This window comes from Triturus cristatus, chromosome 2_2, assembly GCF_964204655.1.
Source record: "Triturus cristatus chromosome 2_2, aTriCri1.1, whole genome shotgun sequence".
Lineage (NCBI taxonomy): Eukaryota > Metazoa > Chordata > Amphibia > Caudata > Salamandridae > Triturus > Triturus cristatus.
In genome coordinates this window covers 1204680628-1204697188 of record NC_140582.1, presented here as the reverse complement: position 1 = coordinate 1204697188, position 16561 = coordinate 1204680628, and the positions used below count along the sequence as shown (strand labels likewise).

Below are 16561 nucleotides of genomic sequence, written 5' to 3'. Positions count from 1 at the left end.
TTTCCTTGTGATCTATACGCTAGTAACATCACACATTGACTAAAAAGTCCCAAAATCTACACTCTCTCCTCATACAGACATCCTGCATCCTGAAGTCAAAATGGCACCAGGCACCAAAAATGGACCACATCAGCCATGTGCTAAATGAAATTCATTGGCTTTGCCTCAAGGCCAGAATTAAGATTAAACTGACATGCATTTATGTCGAGTCATTCCAATCATCTCCAATCTACAGGTAAAGTATAAGCGTAGCGTGAAATAAACACCAAGGGGAAGAAATATATCCAGGCCAGAGCTGTAAAATCTACGCAGTCACACAGAGAACTGACTCCAATCAGTTCTCTCTTCCTTGTGGGGTACCTCAAGGATCGTCATTGTCCCCTACATTATTTAATATCTATGTCAACCCCTTGGCAAGACTTGTCCGATCTCATGGTTTCTCTGCCATATCCTACGCTGATGATACACAGATAGTCTTATCAATTACATCTGATGCATATAATGTTGCCAGACAATTTAACAACTGTCTGGCACACATCACCAGCTGAATGCATGAGAACCATCTAATGATATACATGGAGTAAACAGAAGTGATACTTTTCAGAAACGAAATCTCTTCCTGGAACAATTCATGGTGGCCTGCGGAATCCGGCCCCTGTTGAGCTCCAGCCTGCAAAGTGAAATATCTCTGGGTCATTTTCAGCAAGCAGCTTTGTTTCTTAAGCACTACTCCATAGGTGATGACTTCAAGTATTTTTCCCTGCCATTGTGTGGGTAGCTCAAAATACTGCCTGCCTGCAAGAATGCGGTATGGATCTGTGTTTTGATATGTTGTAGCCTGTGTGAATGGAATGCAGAATGGTGGTATCCACCTGAATCCCGAGGAAGCTATTGTGGCCTTTGAATGTAAGTACCTTTAGGAGGAGGGCTCTCCATGGGTAGATGTGTTGGTCCAATATAGTCATAGAACAAGAAATCATAATATAACAGACCTTACTCCATTTTTCCAAGCCATTCTTTAGTAATTCTGTTAATCCATAGTAGTATACCTATTGAGACAATTATGCATAAAGCTATTAGTAAAAGCAGGTGTACAAGCAAAGATGTCCTGCAGAGGTCATTTTCTCAGGATGAGGTGCAGGACACATTCTACCTTACACACTTATCAAGCGCCAAGATCTACTCTGAAGCTCGTGAGTGTGCGTAGATTGAGGAGCAGAAGAGGTTGGGAAGGTGTGCGGATTATAAGTGCCACAGATATCTTATGTCTCAGGCAAGGGCACTTTGTGGAACACTCTAGTAAAGAAATTAAGGACTACATTTCTCCTAAGCCCATTGAACTCTCTTGAGACTTAACACTAAGGGTGGCCATCTTAAAAGCATAGAGTATAAGTTCCTAGGGGTCCATCAGTATCACAAACTCTTTAGCACTTATTTGGTTTCATAAGGAACAGTCGCTTAGAATATCTACCTTTTTGCTTCTTTTTAATTCATCAGGAATCTTCCCTTAGAATGCTGAAATCTATCAGACTTTCTGACAGTTACCTTTTTTGTAAAATAAAGTTGAATTACATTGGCACTCTTGCATTGTATGTTGATATCTTGCTAATAAATATATGATGACCAAGGTAGAAACTAAACGTTCAATATTAAGTCATGGTCTTCATATCACACCTATCTATTTATTACTTTAATGTAAATCAAGCATGAAAAGCTATTTCCTAATATTGACAGGAGATTCTAACTCTGTGTGAGATTCACATTTATTAAATGAAGCTTGATTGCATTTCAGCTCAGAAAAAGAACAAATTTCGTTTCATGGTAGAGTGCGGAAATATAGAGATTGTCAGCAAGTATATTTTTGACAATATCTAAATTTAAAACTAGGGTGGATGGAACTCATAGAGTTTCACTCCATGGAATTCTGTGGAGTTCAAATAACAACTCCGTGAGAGTCTGTGGAGTTCCAGGAGCAGGCAGAAATCAGTACATTACTCTGCCCATGCTGATTTTCAGCGATTGGAGCTTGTTCTGCACTTAGAAATCAGTGCAAACGGCACCATGCAGCACTGCTGCCCAAGTTAGCCGTGCTGCCCCTTAAGTAGGCTTTCTACTCCAAGAGCATCTTTTCCAAAGCGAACGGTTGTGACTGCCTGTGACAGGCCACATTGGGAAAATCTCATGCGTGCTCTATTAGCATCCAAAGTTCACACCAGGGGATGCCAAGTCTCGCTCACGTTAGAGAACTTACCATTGGTGAGCCGCCTGAGAGAAAAAACTCTGCCACGTGACGGAGTGGAGAATTTGGACGGAACCCCATGTTACATGCATAATGAAGAGTGGTCAAAACTCTGCGAACTCCGCCGGCATAGTGTAATTTTATGCAAACACCTATTTAAAACTCCATATTCCAAACTATAGTCATGCTAAATATCTTCTTTAGATATCAGGATTACTATAGTGCCTATCCTTGTAGCCAGCCATTTGATGATATCCTGTCTCTCTGTCTCACTTTTGTCCTATTCCCCTAATGTGAATCTCCAAAATAGTAGTTTGGAATTTAATCAATCAATCAGTATTCTTATAAAGCGTGACTACTCACCCATGAGGGTCTCAAGGCATAGGGTTGGGGGAGGTCTGAGGTTCAGTCGAAGAGCCAGGTCTTGAAGTCCTTCCTGAATTGCGGCAGTAATGGTGATTGCCTGAGGTGCAGAGGCAGAGAATTCCAGGTCTTTGCAGTGAGGTAGGAGAAGGATCTTCCTTCAGCCCTGGTGTTGCCGATCCATGGGATATTGGCCAGTGAAGGTCTCTCAGGTGGCCGTTGATGTGGTTGCAGCTTGGGATGTTCAGGATGAATCTGGTGGAGGTGTTCTGGACAGTCTGTAGTTTTGTTTTTAGCTCTGGGTGGAGCCAGCATAAAGTGCATTGCCGTAATCGAGTCTGCTGCTGTCAAGCTTATGGGTGAGTGTTTTCCTGAAATTGGTGGGGATCCACTTGAAGAGGAGGTGGAGCGTGTGGAAGCAGGATGCTGGAGACAGTAATGATTGGGCATTCGTGGTAGTGAGGAGTCCAGGATAATGCAGAGGTTTCGTGCATGGCCCATGGGTGTGGAGTAGGAGCCTAGGATGAGGAGTTCGATCTTTTCTGAGTTAAGGTTGAGGCAGCCGTCCTTCATCCTGGTAGCAACTGCCTTCATCCCATCGTGAAAAATGCTCTTGGCAGCTGTGGTTTTGTCTGTGAAGGAGAGAATAAGCTGGGTGTCATCAGCATAGGAGACGATGTTGAGTCTGTGGCTTCCAACGATAGCTGCAAGCTGGAAAATGTAGATGTTAAAGAGGGTGGGGCTCAGTGAGGATCCCAGAGGCACTCAACAGCTGATCTCTGTGTGTTCTGAGTTGAACGGTGGAAGTCCATCTCCCTGGGTTCAGCCTGTGAGGAAGGAGCGGATCCATTCTAGGGCTTTGTTGCAGATGCTTATGTCGTGGAGTCCTGCGCAGGAAGTGTGGTTGAAGACGGTGTTGAAGGTGGCTGAGAGGTCCAGTAGGATGAGGGGTGAAGTCTCAGCCTGTTCATGGAGGCTGCACATGTCATCTGTAGCAGCGAGGAGCGCAATCTCAATGCTGTGGTTGCTTCTGAAGCCCGAATGAGAGAGGTCCAGGATGATGTTTGTTTCGATTAACTTGGATAGTTGGACATTGATGCTTTCTCAATGAATTTGGCTGGGAAGGGGAGCAGAGAGATGGGTCTGTAGTTCTTGAGGTCCGTCAGGTCATAGATCTCCTTGAAGAAGGGGGTGAGATTGCCGCAGAGGTCTTGGAACGGAGGAATGTCTGTTGTCTCTGTGGTGGGTTTGGCGAATTCTTTGACTTGGGCGAATAGTTCTTTGTTGCCGCCATTAAGTGGTGGGAGGGGAAGGGCTAGCCAGCTGGGAGGTAGAACAGCAAGAAGCATGAAAGCAGTGTTGGAGGGGGCTAGACCGTGGGGAATGAGCAGCCGCATGGGCAAGCAGAGCGAAAAGGCACAAACAGTGAACAAAAGTGCAAAAAGGGAAAGAAAGTGACAGAAGAGCAGAAAAGCAGAACAATGACAAAAAAGCAGAAAAGCTGGAGTAAGATGAAAAAAGAGATCAGAGGAGAAAAGGTAGAAAGTAGAGAGGCTGAGGGCAGAGCAGTAGCAGAGCAGAGAAGCTCCCAATTGGACCACAAAGGAGTGCCTCAAACTCTCAGACCTGTGAGGGTCAGGGGCAGCATTTACCAGGAAGAGCTGTGCAGGAAGTGAAGCAGTTCACTGACAAGGTCAGTGGAATTGCTTCTTTCACCTTGCAGCAGAAGCCATTAAGTAGTGTGAGGGCTGGACAACTGAGAGGTGGGAGAGTGGGAAAGCAGGAAGCGTAAGAGCAGTCTTGGAAGGGGCGGGCCACAGGGGACAGAAGTCCAAAAAAGCAGACAAATGACAAAAAGTCAGAAAGCAGAGAGACTCAGGGCAGAGCAGCAGCAGAACAGTGAAGCAACCCACTTGACCAGCAGGGAAGACCTTGAACTCGCAGACCTGCAAAGGTCAGGGGCAGCAGCTACCAGGCTGAGCTGTACGGTAAGGAAAGCAGTTCACTGACAAGGTGTGGCTTTGGTAAATCTTGGAAGCTATCATTGCTCCTGTTTCTTGACCTCATTATAGTTTTTCCATCTCCCAGTAAAATGTCCAACATCGGTGATGTCATAAATGACGACATTTGACATGTGATCATTGATGTGATCAGTTATTTCTTTGAACATGTCATGAGCAATGTAGAATTAATTATATAGATTTATTAGCCGACAAAGCCCAAATACGGCAAGGCACTGTATTATCCATGTACTTTGACAGGGACATGATGATCTGTGTTTCATCGGCATACAACACTGCCTGCAGCCCAAGGAATCGCATAAGTCTGGCCAAAGGAGAGATGTATAAGTTGAAAAGCATAGAGCTCAGGGAGGATCCCAGAGGAACACCACTAGGCAAAGAGAAGGGTCAGATTAAAATTCATTTATGATCAAAATCTGTCAGTCAGAAATAAAGTGACCGCGGAAACCTTCCTGCACAAAAACAATCACACGAGGCTTTTCCTCTTTCTAGAAGAAGAATGCAGCACACATAGAAAAGTTAGAAACAAGCAGATATTTCTCCTTGTGCCTCCCTTACCCCTGGGGAGGCGTAAGTTTTTGCTGCTGCCTGAGATTTACGATTTCTTGTAAATCTGGGGCAGTATCAAGAAGCTATGGATGTTGCTGGGAAAGTCCCCAGCAACACCCATTGCAAGCCCTTTTAATGAAGAAAACTGCATTTGAGGGGACAATATTTAAGAGGCAACATTAAGCCAAAAAAGAGGCTTAGTGCTGGCTTGTAAATATGGAGCAGTTTCCTGCACTACGGAACGTCACAAAACGTGACTTTGCGGCAGCTCAAAGTACCTTATAAATGAGGCCAAAGAATATCTAGTGCCACAACCTCAATCCAGGTGACTGAATAGTGATTCAAAAACACATCAATATAAGTTGCCTAAAGGAAATGCTTCTTGGACACTTTTAAGTGATTCTGAAGATGAACACTGTGGTTAAGTGTGCTGAAGTGCTACAGTGGATTCACGCTGCTCCCAGAAAAAGAGTGAGCGCAGTTAAAATGAAAGATGAGTCAATTGAAGATCCGAAGTCAAATACACACCGTCAAGTGCAATGCCAGGCATAAGGTCAAGCCTCATGGCAAGCTCTTGGTGAGGATGTGGAGGGCGTTGAAACATTTGAAACTGTTGAGAACACAAAGGAAAAGAAGTGGTGACATTTCAGGCTAGTGAAAGCTTGACTGAAGAACCTGAACATTCTGAAATCCAGTATCAAAGCAGGGATCAGAGTGAAGAGTTGTTGCCGTGCAAAGGTTAAAGGCATAAGTGGCAGCAAGAATAAATAGTCTCTGGTCCAAGCAATGAGAAGTTACAGTTGAAAATCAACGTTAAAAAGACCCCCAGAGAAAGACATAAGTTGCCAGTGAATAGAGAAGACAAAGACTAAGCTGATCACAGCATAAGTTAAATTTTAAGGTTGAGTTTGAGTCAATTTTTCTTAGAAAGTAAAGACACTTACAAAGGCTGCTGGTGAACGAAGAATATCTGAGGAAGATATTGCAAGAAAGAGAAAACACTGCGAGCCAATTTAAAAAAAAAACAAGTGGACAAACAGATTGAAATTTGGGGAATTAAATCATCTGTAGTTAAAACATTAACAAGAAAAAGAGTACAACTAGAAAATATGCTTCATCAGAGTGGGGGTACCTAGCTACAATGTCTGAAGAAGAAGAAGAGTAAGAAAATTGTGATCCAGTAATGAACTATTGCCAGTACAAGTATAATTACAGAACCAAATATGAGAGTGAAATAGGGACAGAAGAAGAACCAGCCCGAATATGTAAAGAGACTGTTGAATGAAGGAAATCACTAAATAAGTCAAAAGATTTAAAAGAACTGAACTGTGATTTGCAACACTTGAGAAAACTCACAAAGAAAAGACTGATTTTTTATTTTGTTTTGATTAATGTTTTAACAAAATAAGAAAAATAGAAGAAAACATTATTGTTTTTAAATAATGATTTACTTTTTGATTTTAGTTCCACTATAGATGTTGTATGTCTTAGTACCAAAAATTATGTGAACAATAATATTAGGAGTTAGTTGCGCCGTTGTTGTGCTAACTGTGGTGGGAAATATTTTCATGACTGTTGAATTAAAAACTATTAGAAATAAATTAGATCAGAATAATAAAGTACACAGATATAATTTTAATAAACCTTTTAGTTATAATTTTTATACAAGAATAATAAATGGGCATGTTGGAATAAGGAGCTTTAGCAATTGTTTTATCTGTATGTTACTTCCGACTTTTGTTGGTGAAGGTGTTACTTATTCACAACTTACTTTATCATGTTCTTTGACTTGTAGTGTGTATATTGCAATATTTATTCAATATGATTTTCTTTTTCCGTATCTGTCTGATTTTAATGTCTCTATTGAGAATCTTCCAATTAAATTAGATGACCGAATTTAAGAATAATTGTACAGATTGAGCATGAATCTAAAATGAATATTGAAAACTAATATGCAGTCTAAATAAAGAAGAAACAAATGTATTAGTGAATTAAATGAAAGAGGAGTTAAACTTGTGAGGAATTTGGAAGAAGGGAAGGCTGTGGATAAACAGGTAAAGTAAGAAGAGGAATTTAGAAGGTCAAACATGCATCCTAGGTTGAGTGGAACTCAAAGAAATGTGTGAGTTCTTATTGATTAAAATGAGTATTCCAAAAGATGATAAAGTATAAAATGTGGGAGAGAGTGAGTGTGAAAGAAGCTATTTGGTGAGTGAATATTATTGTTGGGTATAGAGTCAATCTTGATAGGATTTTATTATGTATCTGGAAAGAATGCATATTTCAATTTGCTGAAAAACTGGGTTGGATCATGTTATATGGTTTTAGTATTCGCTAGAATCTATCATGTGGGTGAAATTAATGAAGCAGTAGAGAGAAGAGTGAAAGAAAAATTGCTGCTGTAGTTTTAGATATATTAGGTGATATTTTTCCTTCTATAGGTGTTGAAATGAATGATGTGAAAATTATACATCTCTATACTATATTGGATAAGCGAGAAGCAATGGAGATGATGAATAAGGAGAGTATTTCAATTCAGACAATGGATATGTGGAACTGATTAGCATTAGGTATTGTCCTGATGAAGGAAGGAGAAGTCTGCAAGGGAAAGAAGGCTAAAACTTGATGCACATACGTTTAAGATAATAATAGAATTATAGAATCTTACAGTACTAATTTTATTAGCCTCTTGTGTGAAATTAATTCCCTGGAGGGCCTGGTTTATGGAAAAGTGTAGGCTGCTGGTTTAGTAAGTTAGGAAAGTGTTTTAGTAAGGTTGGTGAATGGTTGGGTGAATTGGGAGGTAATATTTCTAAACACCTAGTAATGGTAATAATGATTTGTGCAATTATTTTATTTCTCTTCCTGAAATTGTCTGAATACCACATTGAAAGATGTAAAGGTACTGGTACAAATATGTTAAAGAAATTAAAAGAATTGTGGTAAACAGATATGGAAAACTTAAAAGATTGTGTTTACAATCAAATGAATATGGCAGAGGAGAATTCTGGAGAGCAATGGAAGGGTATGATGACATCTACTGATGCTGCTCTAATGTTCTGTTCATCTAACTCCAGCCCATTGTCCCTCCCATCAAGTCCCCCTGCATGTCTTCTCTCCCCACAGCCATGACAAAGCAAGAAACACTGTGCCGTACCTGGTTATTTTCCTTCCGTATTGTGAATGGGCATTTCTTCATGTTCCTAATGTATCAAGTACCCAAAGACTTTTTCTTTTCTTTTTTTAAATCTTTTTATTAACATTCGCTGTTATAAACATTGCTGCATTATCATTTGAATTCAGTTTTGTATACATTATATGGTAGGACAATAGGTGAATCTTGTTTTCTAGTAATTTAACCTGTACATTCTTTGGGTTTTCTTTTGCACCCTCAACATTGCTCATGTTCGTATATTTTAGAGTAGTATATGTTTACCTTCTTATTAGTTAGTCACTTTCTTCTGACAGCGATTACCCAAAGACTTTTTCGCTGCATTTACAAAGTAGCTGGCAACCATTCACAGGTGCATGAGCCATTGTCCAAATAATGTTTCATATGTCTATATATTGGGAGACCTTTCTTTTTCTGCCAGAAATGCTGTTGGTTTCCTTTGTGATTATATCAATAATGAGATCACTTTCATTTTCTACCAGGGACAGTGTCTGTTTGACTTATTATTTAGCCGTTCATTGGGACTTAAAATAATTAGATGTCTGACTTTATACTATGCATTTCAACCTACATGGCATATTTTGCATTACTCTGTACCCCTTAATTTTGAGATTTCGTTATAAAACCCTTTAACTATTCCTGATCGAGAACTGAGTTACTGAATGTTCCCAGTTAATTTTGTATACTCTGCTAAACTAATGTTGGCCCTGATATTGAGGATGGTGTTCTTTATTGGAAGATCAAGGGTTGGAGAGGAACCGCTAAAGTCAAAATTTGGGATGATCTGAATTTCGGGGTTTGGGGATCTCCTCCCACACCAGCCATACTACCAGGTCTGGCTCAGTGCTTGTCAGTTACCAAAGGAGACACAAAATGCATGGTTCACCCATGACAATGACCTATAATCTGCAAAACACGAAACGTGTTACACAAAACATTCACAACAAAATTCACTTAGACCTACCTCTCGGTGGAATCGAGACGATCATTGGGGGGGAGGTCTGCATGCTATTTCCTCCAGCTTCAGGAGCTATAAAACAATCAGAAATTCAATCTATTTATCCTTTAATCCCCTAATTGTGAAGTGCTTCACCATGTGCTCCAATTTCTTATTCTTAGATGCAGTTTTTCTGCTTCACAAAAGCCATCCCTTATTTCCATCAGTCATATTTTGCCTAACTAAAGATTCTATCCAACCTAACAGCTCTGATCCACAACCTTTGTGTCAGTGACATCCTGACTACCTTTATCAACAAGCAATCATGTATAAAGACCCTTTTGAGTTCACACGTCTGGTTTGCCACACCTGGGAGTTATGATGTGTCCCATCATGAAGTATCTACTATGCCAGTACCAGCTTTCACAAGAATGTGCCATTATCTGCTCACCTGGGACATGACTATCTTTAAAAAAAAAAAAACTTTTTCATCCACTTGTACAAATTGTCCATCGCAGCAAACTTTCATCATAAGAGAACGGGTCCTTCTTGTTGAGTGACTTTATGTATGGATTTACTGTTCTCCTCCCTAAATAAATCTCTATGACTGGTCCATAAAGTACTTACCATAATCACAGTTGTAGTTTCAGGAATATTTTTCTTTGATTTTAAAATCTCACTTTACCATGTAATGCACACTTCAGATTTCCTGAAACCCTCCAGCAAATTCTCCTCCTGTCAGTCACCAAAGGTTGCCCTCTTCTCTGGAGAATGACTACCACAAGGCATCAGACAAGGCACTTGAATATCAACAAATAATCAAGTATTGTAGAAAACCAAACAGCCAAATGTGACCTTATCTCTGGTCATTTCCTGAATCACAAAAACCTTGCCACCCCTCATCAATGACCTCATAGTAACTACATTTGTGGAGAGACAGTTCCTCTCAATCTTAATCTAGTCCATTCAACAAGATTATTCAAGAAACAATTCATCAATAGTTATAAACTTCTGGGCCTTATTTTCAAGATTTTGCCATAGGGCAGTGCTGCAGGCCTTCCTGCAGCGCTGCTCGATGGCAAAAGAAAAGGACAGGAATGTGCTGTATCTATCACTTATGGCACATTTCTGTCCTTCTCGCCTGTGCTGGCGCACAATGGGCTCCAACAAAATGCACCTTTGCGCCATGGTGCAAGGGTGCCTCCATTGCGGGGATAATTGTTTTTGTGCAGGAAGGGAAACCTCTCTTCTCTTTATCCCTCTCTTCTCTTTATCCCTTTCTTCTCTTTACTCCGTGGCTGACCAAATATCTGAAACTTAATCATTTATCACGCAAAATAGTAGGCTGGTGGCCATTTTGTAATGGAACGCAGCATGTGTGACGCATTTGAAAAATAGTGAATATATAAATATACAATGGTATGTCCAAAAGTAAGTGCATGAGTTAAGTCAAGATGATTTAAAATGAAACTAAGCAAATCAATTTTTAATAAAAACATTTTCATTGTTATAATCTTAAAATAAGAAATGTAGGAAGCAAAATATCTGTTTCAGGAGCTTCAGGATATGACATACAGATATTTTACACTACAGCCAGGCAGTATTTGACTGTCTGTAAAATAATGAGATTGGTGTTAAACCATTTTACAATAACTTTGTTCACTTATGAGAATACATCGGGATTTTTTTAATGTTCCTGCTCTTCCTTTCCATTTTTTTGGGGGCGGCGGGGCTCATTCTGGGCTTCTTGTTGGCGGCCTTGTCCTATTTCTAAGCTTCTTTGTAAGGAGAATTGTGCTTGCTTGGTAGTTCAGAACTGGAAACACAGCAGCAGTAGACAAGCAGCAGCAAACAGGGATTTGTATCTGAGCCACAGAGAGAAGAACACTTAAACAGGCAATTGGTGCTTATGGGCCCAGTGCCTTGGTACACTTGCAGGCTGCTGAGTACACTTTATTACACTATTGACCCAGAAGAGTGGGTTTCAGACTTTGATATTTATTGGTGCTATGTGGGATTGCCACTTGGCTGGTTTTCTACCGGTACTACTGGTATTTTAATGTCTCGGCACAAAGCAAGCAAAATCACGTAAAGCCGGTATTTTTATCCCTTATCTGTGCATATATCAAACAGTAAGTATAAATTAAAAAAACACTTTAAAATGTCTTCTACAGCTGTGTTAACGATCCCTGACCAATAATGAAAATAAACTATGGCAGAAAAGTCATGTTATGAACGAATACATTTAATTTTGTTTTAAAGTCCCATTTAGTATCTGTTGCAATTAAGTTCCGCCCATTCAGTACGCCTGGATTTATTTTGCTTTTTACATCACCCGGTTTTGGACTTTTTACTGCGGCTGAATCTCATTACATGTATCTCACCCACAGTAATTACATGGCAAAAGAACTGCTCATGTTTACTGCTAGTCTCCAGCATTAAAGATATGGCCACTGTGATATAGCAAGGGTAAGAGACCCTTGGCTGGTTACACATGAACATGTGTGAATGCATGTGCACAAATGTGTGGGCTATCTGTGTGAGAGTGCTGTTGTGTCCAGTCTGGTAAATCAGCACGGGTAGCCTGGTACAGAGTGGACTCTGTAGAATTAGATATTGACCTGGGGTAGGCCTTATAATATTAGTGTGCACTTATAGGAACAGTCAGTGCTATTTGCTGTTTTCTCTGGTGCAAGGTGCCTGCATTAGCGCCAGGCAGCAGTTTGTGCGGCAGTGCAGGCAGTGAGCAGGAATGTGCTGTATAATGTTAAATACGGCATATTGCTGCCCTCTCCCTTTCACGCAGCGCGTTGCAGGAAGGTGTCCTGCTGCATTGCGTTATGTGAAATATTGATAAATATGGGCCCATATCTGCAAGTTCCAGAGAGAGATCTGCACAACTTATGGGTCATAAAAAATTATAATTTCTCTGGCTCACCTCAGAATTACAGGCCAGGACTTTTGTCACCCTGCTGTGCCAGTGTTGGTTTGTCAGCCTTAGGGAGTCTTACCCAGACTTTTTGCCTTCTTACCTCATCTTTTTGCTGATTCTTTTTGTTGGCCTTAAGACTCTGCACAATTTACCACTGCTGACCAGTTCTAAAGTGCATTTGCTTCTCCCCTAAACATGGTAATTTTGATGTATACCTGTATGGCATATTTAATTTACTTATAAGTCCCTTGAAAAGTGGTATACCATATACCAAGTGCCTGTAAATTAAATGCTACTAATGGGCTTGCAGCACTGATTGTAGCCTTTCAAATCTGTCACAGGCCTGCCATGCAGGGCCTGTGCGTGCAGTTAACCGCCACTTTGACTTGGGATTTAAAGCCCTAAACTACCCTTTAATTACACATATTTTACCTCCCAGGTAGGCCCCAGGTAGCCCTAAGGGCAAGGTGCTATGTAAGTATAAGGTCGGACATGTACCTTTATGTTTTACATGTGCTGGTAGTGACAAACAGCTAAATTTGTTTTTCACTACTGTGAGGCCTTTTCCTCTCCTAGGTTAATGATGGAAATTCCTTAATACACTTTCAAGCTGTACTTACTGGTCAGCGAGGCATAGCAGTTCATGTGTAATATCTTTGAAATGGTAATGATAAAACCTTCTTACTGATGAAGTTAGATTTAACATTACTGTTTTAGAAATGCCTCTTTTAGAAAGTGGACATTTCTCTGCACTTACAGCTTTGTGTGCCTTGCAGCCTGTCTCCAATACTTGTCTGTAGTGGGTGACAGCTACACTTTGTGCATTTCCTCCAGACAGCCACTAACACAGGAAGGTTAGGTGTGTCTGAGTACCCATCTACATACATGTGCATTCTGATCCTGAGCAGGATGGAAGACAGGGACGAACACTTCACTGAATAGGTAGTGCCCTGTCCTGCACAAAGGGCTGATTTACCCTCCATAGATAGCCTGGTAGACAGCACTGGATTGAAAGAATACTAGTGCACTTCATAGAACAACCTTTGAAGTCACCCCCACTTCTGGGTATAAATACTAGGTCTCTGACCCCCTAAAATCAGACACTGATGGAACTACAACTAGAAATTGAGAAAGGACTGCTGTGCTGTTTAAAGGACTCATATTTGGACTGCTGACCTGGAAGATTTGCTTTTCTCTTTTGTTGCCCTGCTGTCTGTTGATCTCTGCCTTTGCTGGATGTGTGCCCGAGGGGCTTTTTGGCATCCCTAGGGGTAAAAATTACTATTCCCACTTCAGTGAGTGCAACAGTAGGGTAAACGTTGGATAGTGTAGGGGTACAAATACTATCCCCATGTACCCTAAAACCCATACCCACCCTAAAACTAAAAGATCCCCATTACTTACCTTATAATGCATAGTAATGACATGCGTTGTAATGGTATTCGTGGTAATGGCATGCATTGTAGTGACATGCGTTGTAATGGCATGCGATGTAAAGGCAGCTGCGTTGTACCAGCTGCGTTGTAAAGGTAGTGCGTTGTAATGACTGCGTTGTAATGGTTGTTTCCCATAAACTGTGCATGCCTAAGAATTGCACTTACTCCCCTGCACTCTGCGAAGTTAGTTACAGCAATTACTCTGGACTTAATCTAGCAGGGGCAATGGGAGGTGCGCAACTGAGAAGCCCTGTGTGCACGCGGGAAGGGCAGTCACAAGCTTGGTTTTTCTCGTTGTGGTGAATGGTTTCTTCCTTTGACCCCCTAACAATTGGGGGGCCAGAGGGCAAACCTCCAGAGCTAACCCCGAGGTAGTTCCCCCTAAGGCATGCGTGTCAGAACATGCCCCCTAGGACATGCGGACCCCGTCGCCGGCCGGAGGGGATGACGAGGTTTCACAATGGGTAAGATCTCCAAACACACCATATAGTGCCAGTGAAGTCCCACTGGTGGGTGAAGCAGTGACTGCTGGTGAGCCAGGGACTTTTGCTACCAATGTCCCTTCTACAGGATGGGCGGAGGCCTCAGCTAATGTGCCATAAAACGCCAGCCAAAGTCCCACTTTGCAGGATGCGCCCAGTTGTTGCCCCGGGCCAAGAGCGGCCCTGTGGGTGTCTGACTCAGACCAAACTTGCTGTTCCTGCTGATAATCAGCAACATGGGCAAGCACACATTTTCCCCAGTACCCAATGTTCAGAAATGGATTTGCAAAGGCACCAATATCCTGATATTTGTAACTTCTTCCGCAGTAGTAGGGCCATAACTCGTGAGATTATATTACACCTGAAGAAGCATTTGGGCTAATTGCAAGTGCGCCTCGTTCCGCTAAGGTTGTTTATTATTCTAGGAGTTCAGCAGTTACATGTCCAGCTAACTTCACTGCCACTTCAAATCTTGATTCACCTATAACTGGCAACACTGACACATTGATTCTGACTAGGAGTGGGTGAGTGGAGCAACTTCGCCTGCTCGTGGAACTCTGCAGAATTCCACAGAGTTTTCAGGCAACTTCGCGAGCTCCACCCACCCCTACTATTAAATAAGGGCATCTTGAAATCAGAAATCGTGGGATTCAATACCTTGCTCCAATTGCTGAAGGTTCACACATTTAATCCTGTGCCAAAAAGAATTCAAAACAATCCTACCATGTGTCTCGGAGATGAGGTTACAAACCAAGATTACACAAATGACATATTTTACTTGAAAGTACCTTTGCAGCATACAGAGACAGCAGTCAGCTACTGATTTGTTTGCTTAATATAACTTTCAAATAACTACTTCCACCAACATCTTCTGAGCCCTTTCTGTAATACCAAAGTGCCCGGGGGCACGCAAGGCGGGTGCACGTGCCTGTTGAACTCCTACAGCACTTTCCATAAGATGGCCCTAGAAGTTTACTGTTATGAATGAGAGGTTGAGAGTGCTGGTTCCACGACTGATGAGTGATAATGTCTTTCAGTTTATACATGTCACTATCTTGACTCGTGGCAGTGACAATTTGTTCTAATGAAATGCCAGCTGGTGTGCTCAATTTCACAATGAAATTTATGGAGGCTTCAGCCAACTTGGATTGTGTACCTGGACATCACAATAGCACCCTTGAAAAATAAACAGCACGATTTTGATCTTTTCCTGGATGACTCACCATTGTGTAGTTGTACTCTTGTAATCTTAGACCTCAACGTTCAATGCGAGGAGGCATTTTTGCTTTTTGGGTTGCCAAAGATGACCATGAATGCTTGATGATTGGTGGCAAGTGTGAAAGGCTTTCCATATAAGAATATCTGGGAATATTCGCAAGCCCACACACTGCTAAACTTTCTTTCTCAGGTTGTGAATAACTATGTTCGGTTTGGAAAAACATTTTGCCTGTGTATGCTACAATATGCCTTTGAGCATTTGGATGTCTGCTGTGCTGTGCAGGGATAGCAAGGATAGCATCTAAATCAACGGTGCTAGCGTCAACAACAACTTCCATGTGAAGCTTTGGATCAAAGTATGCCATTTCAGTGGCGTTCTTTATGGCTTCTTTGATTTTCTTTGACATTTTGCTCGCATTCGCATGACCAATGAAATTAAGCATTCTTTTAACAGAGCACTGACAGTGGCAAAGTCTTGTATGTATCTAGAGTAACTGACCATGCTAAGGAATGAATGTAACATGAAAATGTCTTGTGGGGGACTGGCAGTTTGCAACGCTTGCACTTTAGCTGGATTGGGTGTCATGTCCCCATCAGAAAAGATATGGCCAAAGAATTGTAACTTTGTTTTATGGAAGTCACATTTATCAGCATTCAAAGTTAAAACTGCATCAGTTAGTCAATGGCATACTTGCATAAGAGCTTTGTCATGTTCCTTCTGTGTAGCTCCGAAAACCAATATGTCATCACTATAATTGAAAGCATTTGCAACAGGCTGTATGATACATCGAATGACATATTGAAAGATCTCGGCAGCAGATGACACACCAAAGCTTAAACCTTTGTAATGGAACAAATCAAAATGTGCAGAAAATGTTATACTGTACCAGCAATTCTCTTCGAGTTCCAGCTGATGATATCCCTTTTTTAAATCAAAGCGAGTGAAGACCTTTGCACCATTTAATTGTGTCATCATGTCAACAATGTGCGGACCTGGATGTTGCTCTCTTTTAATGGCCTTGCTCATTTGACGCATGTCAAGCCAATGCGTATAGCTCCTTCACTGTCTCTTTTGGGGACTACCACTACGGGAAAAACCCAAGGCGTCGGACCAGTGGAATGTTCAATGATATCATGTTTGAGTAATGTTTGAAGTTATTTTGCAACTGCTTCCTGCAAATAAGTCTCGGGCTCTCAGCAAAAGTACTGTAA

General features: G+C 41.3%; 1 protein-coding gene across 1 annotated transcript in view; it reads right to left on the bottom strand.

The window, feature by feature from the left end:
• LOC146863397 (cell adhesion molecule CEACAM8-like) overlaps window positions 1–16561 on the bottom strand; it is a 185482-nt gene that overhangs the window by 79020 nt on the left and 89901 nt on the right. Inside the window, exon 3 of the mRNA XM_085642821.1 lies at window positions 9309–9374. Coding sequence (XP_085498947.1) covers window positions 9309–9374 — 66 coding nt within the window. The remainder of the gene's footprint in view (window positions 1–9308; window positions 9375–16561) is intronic.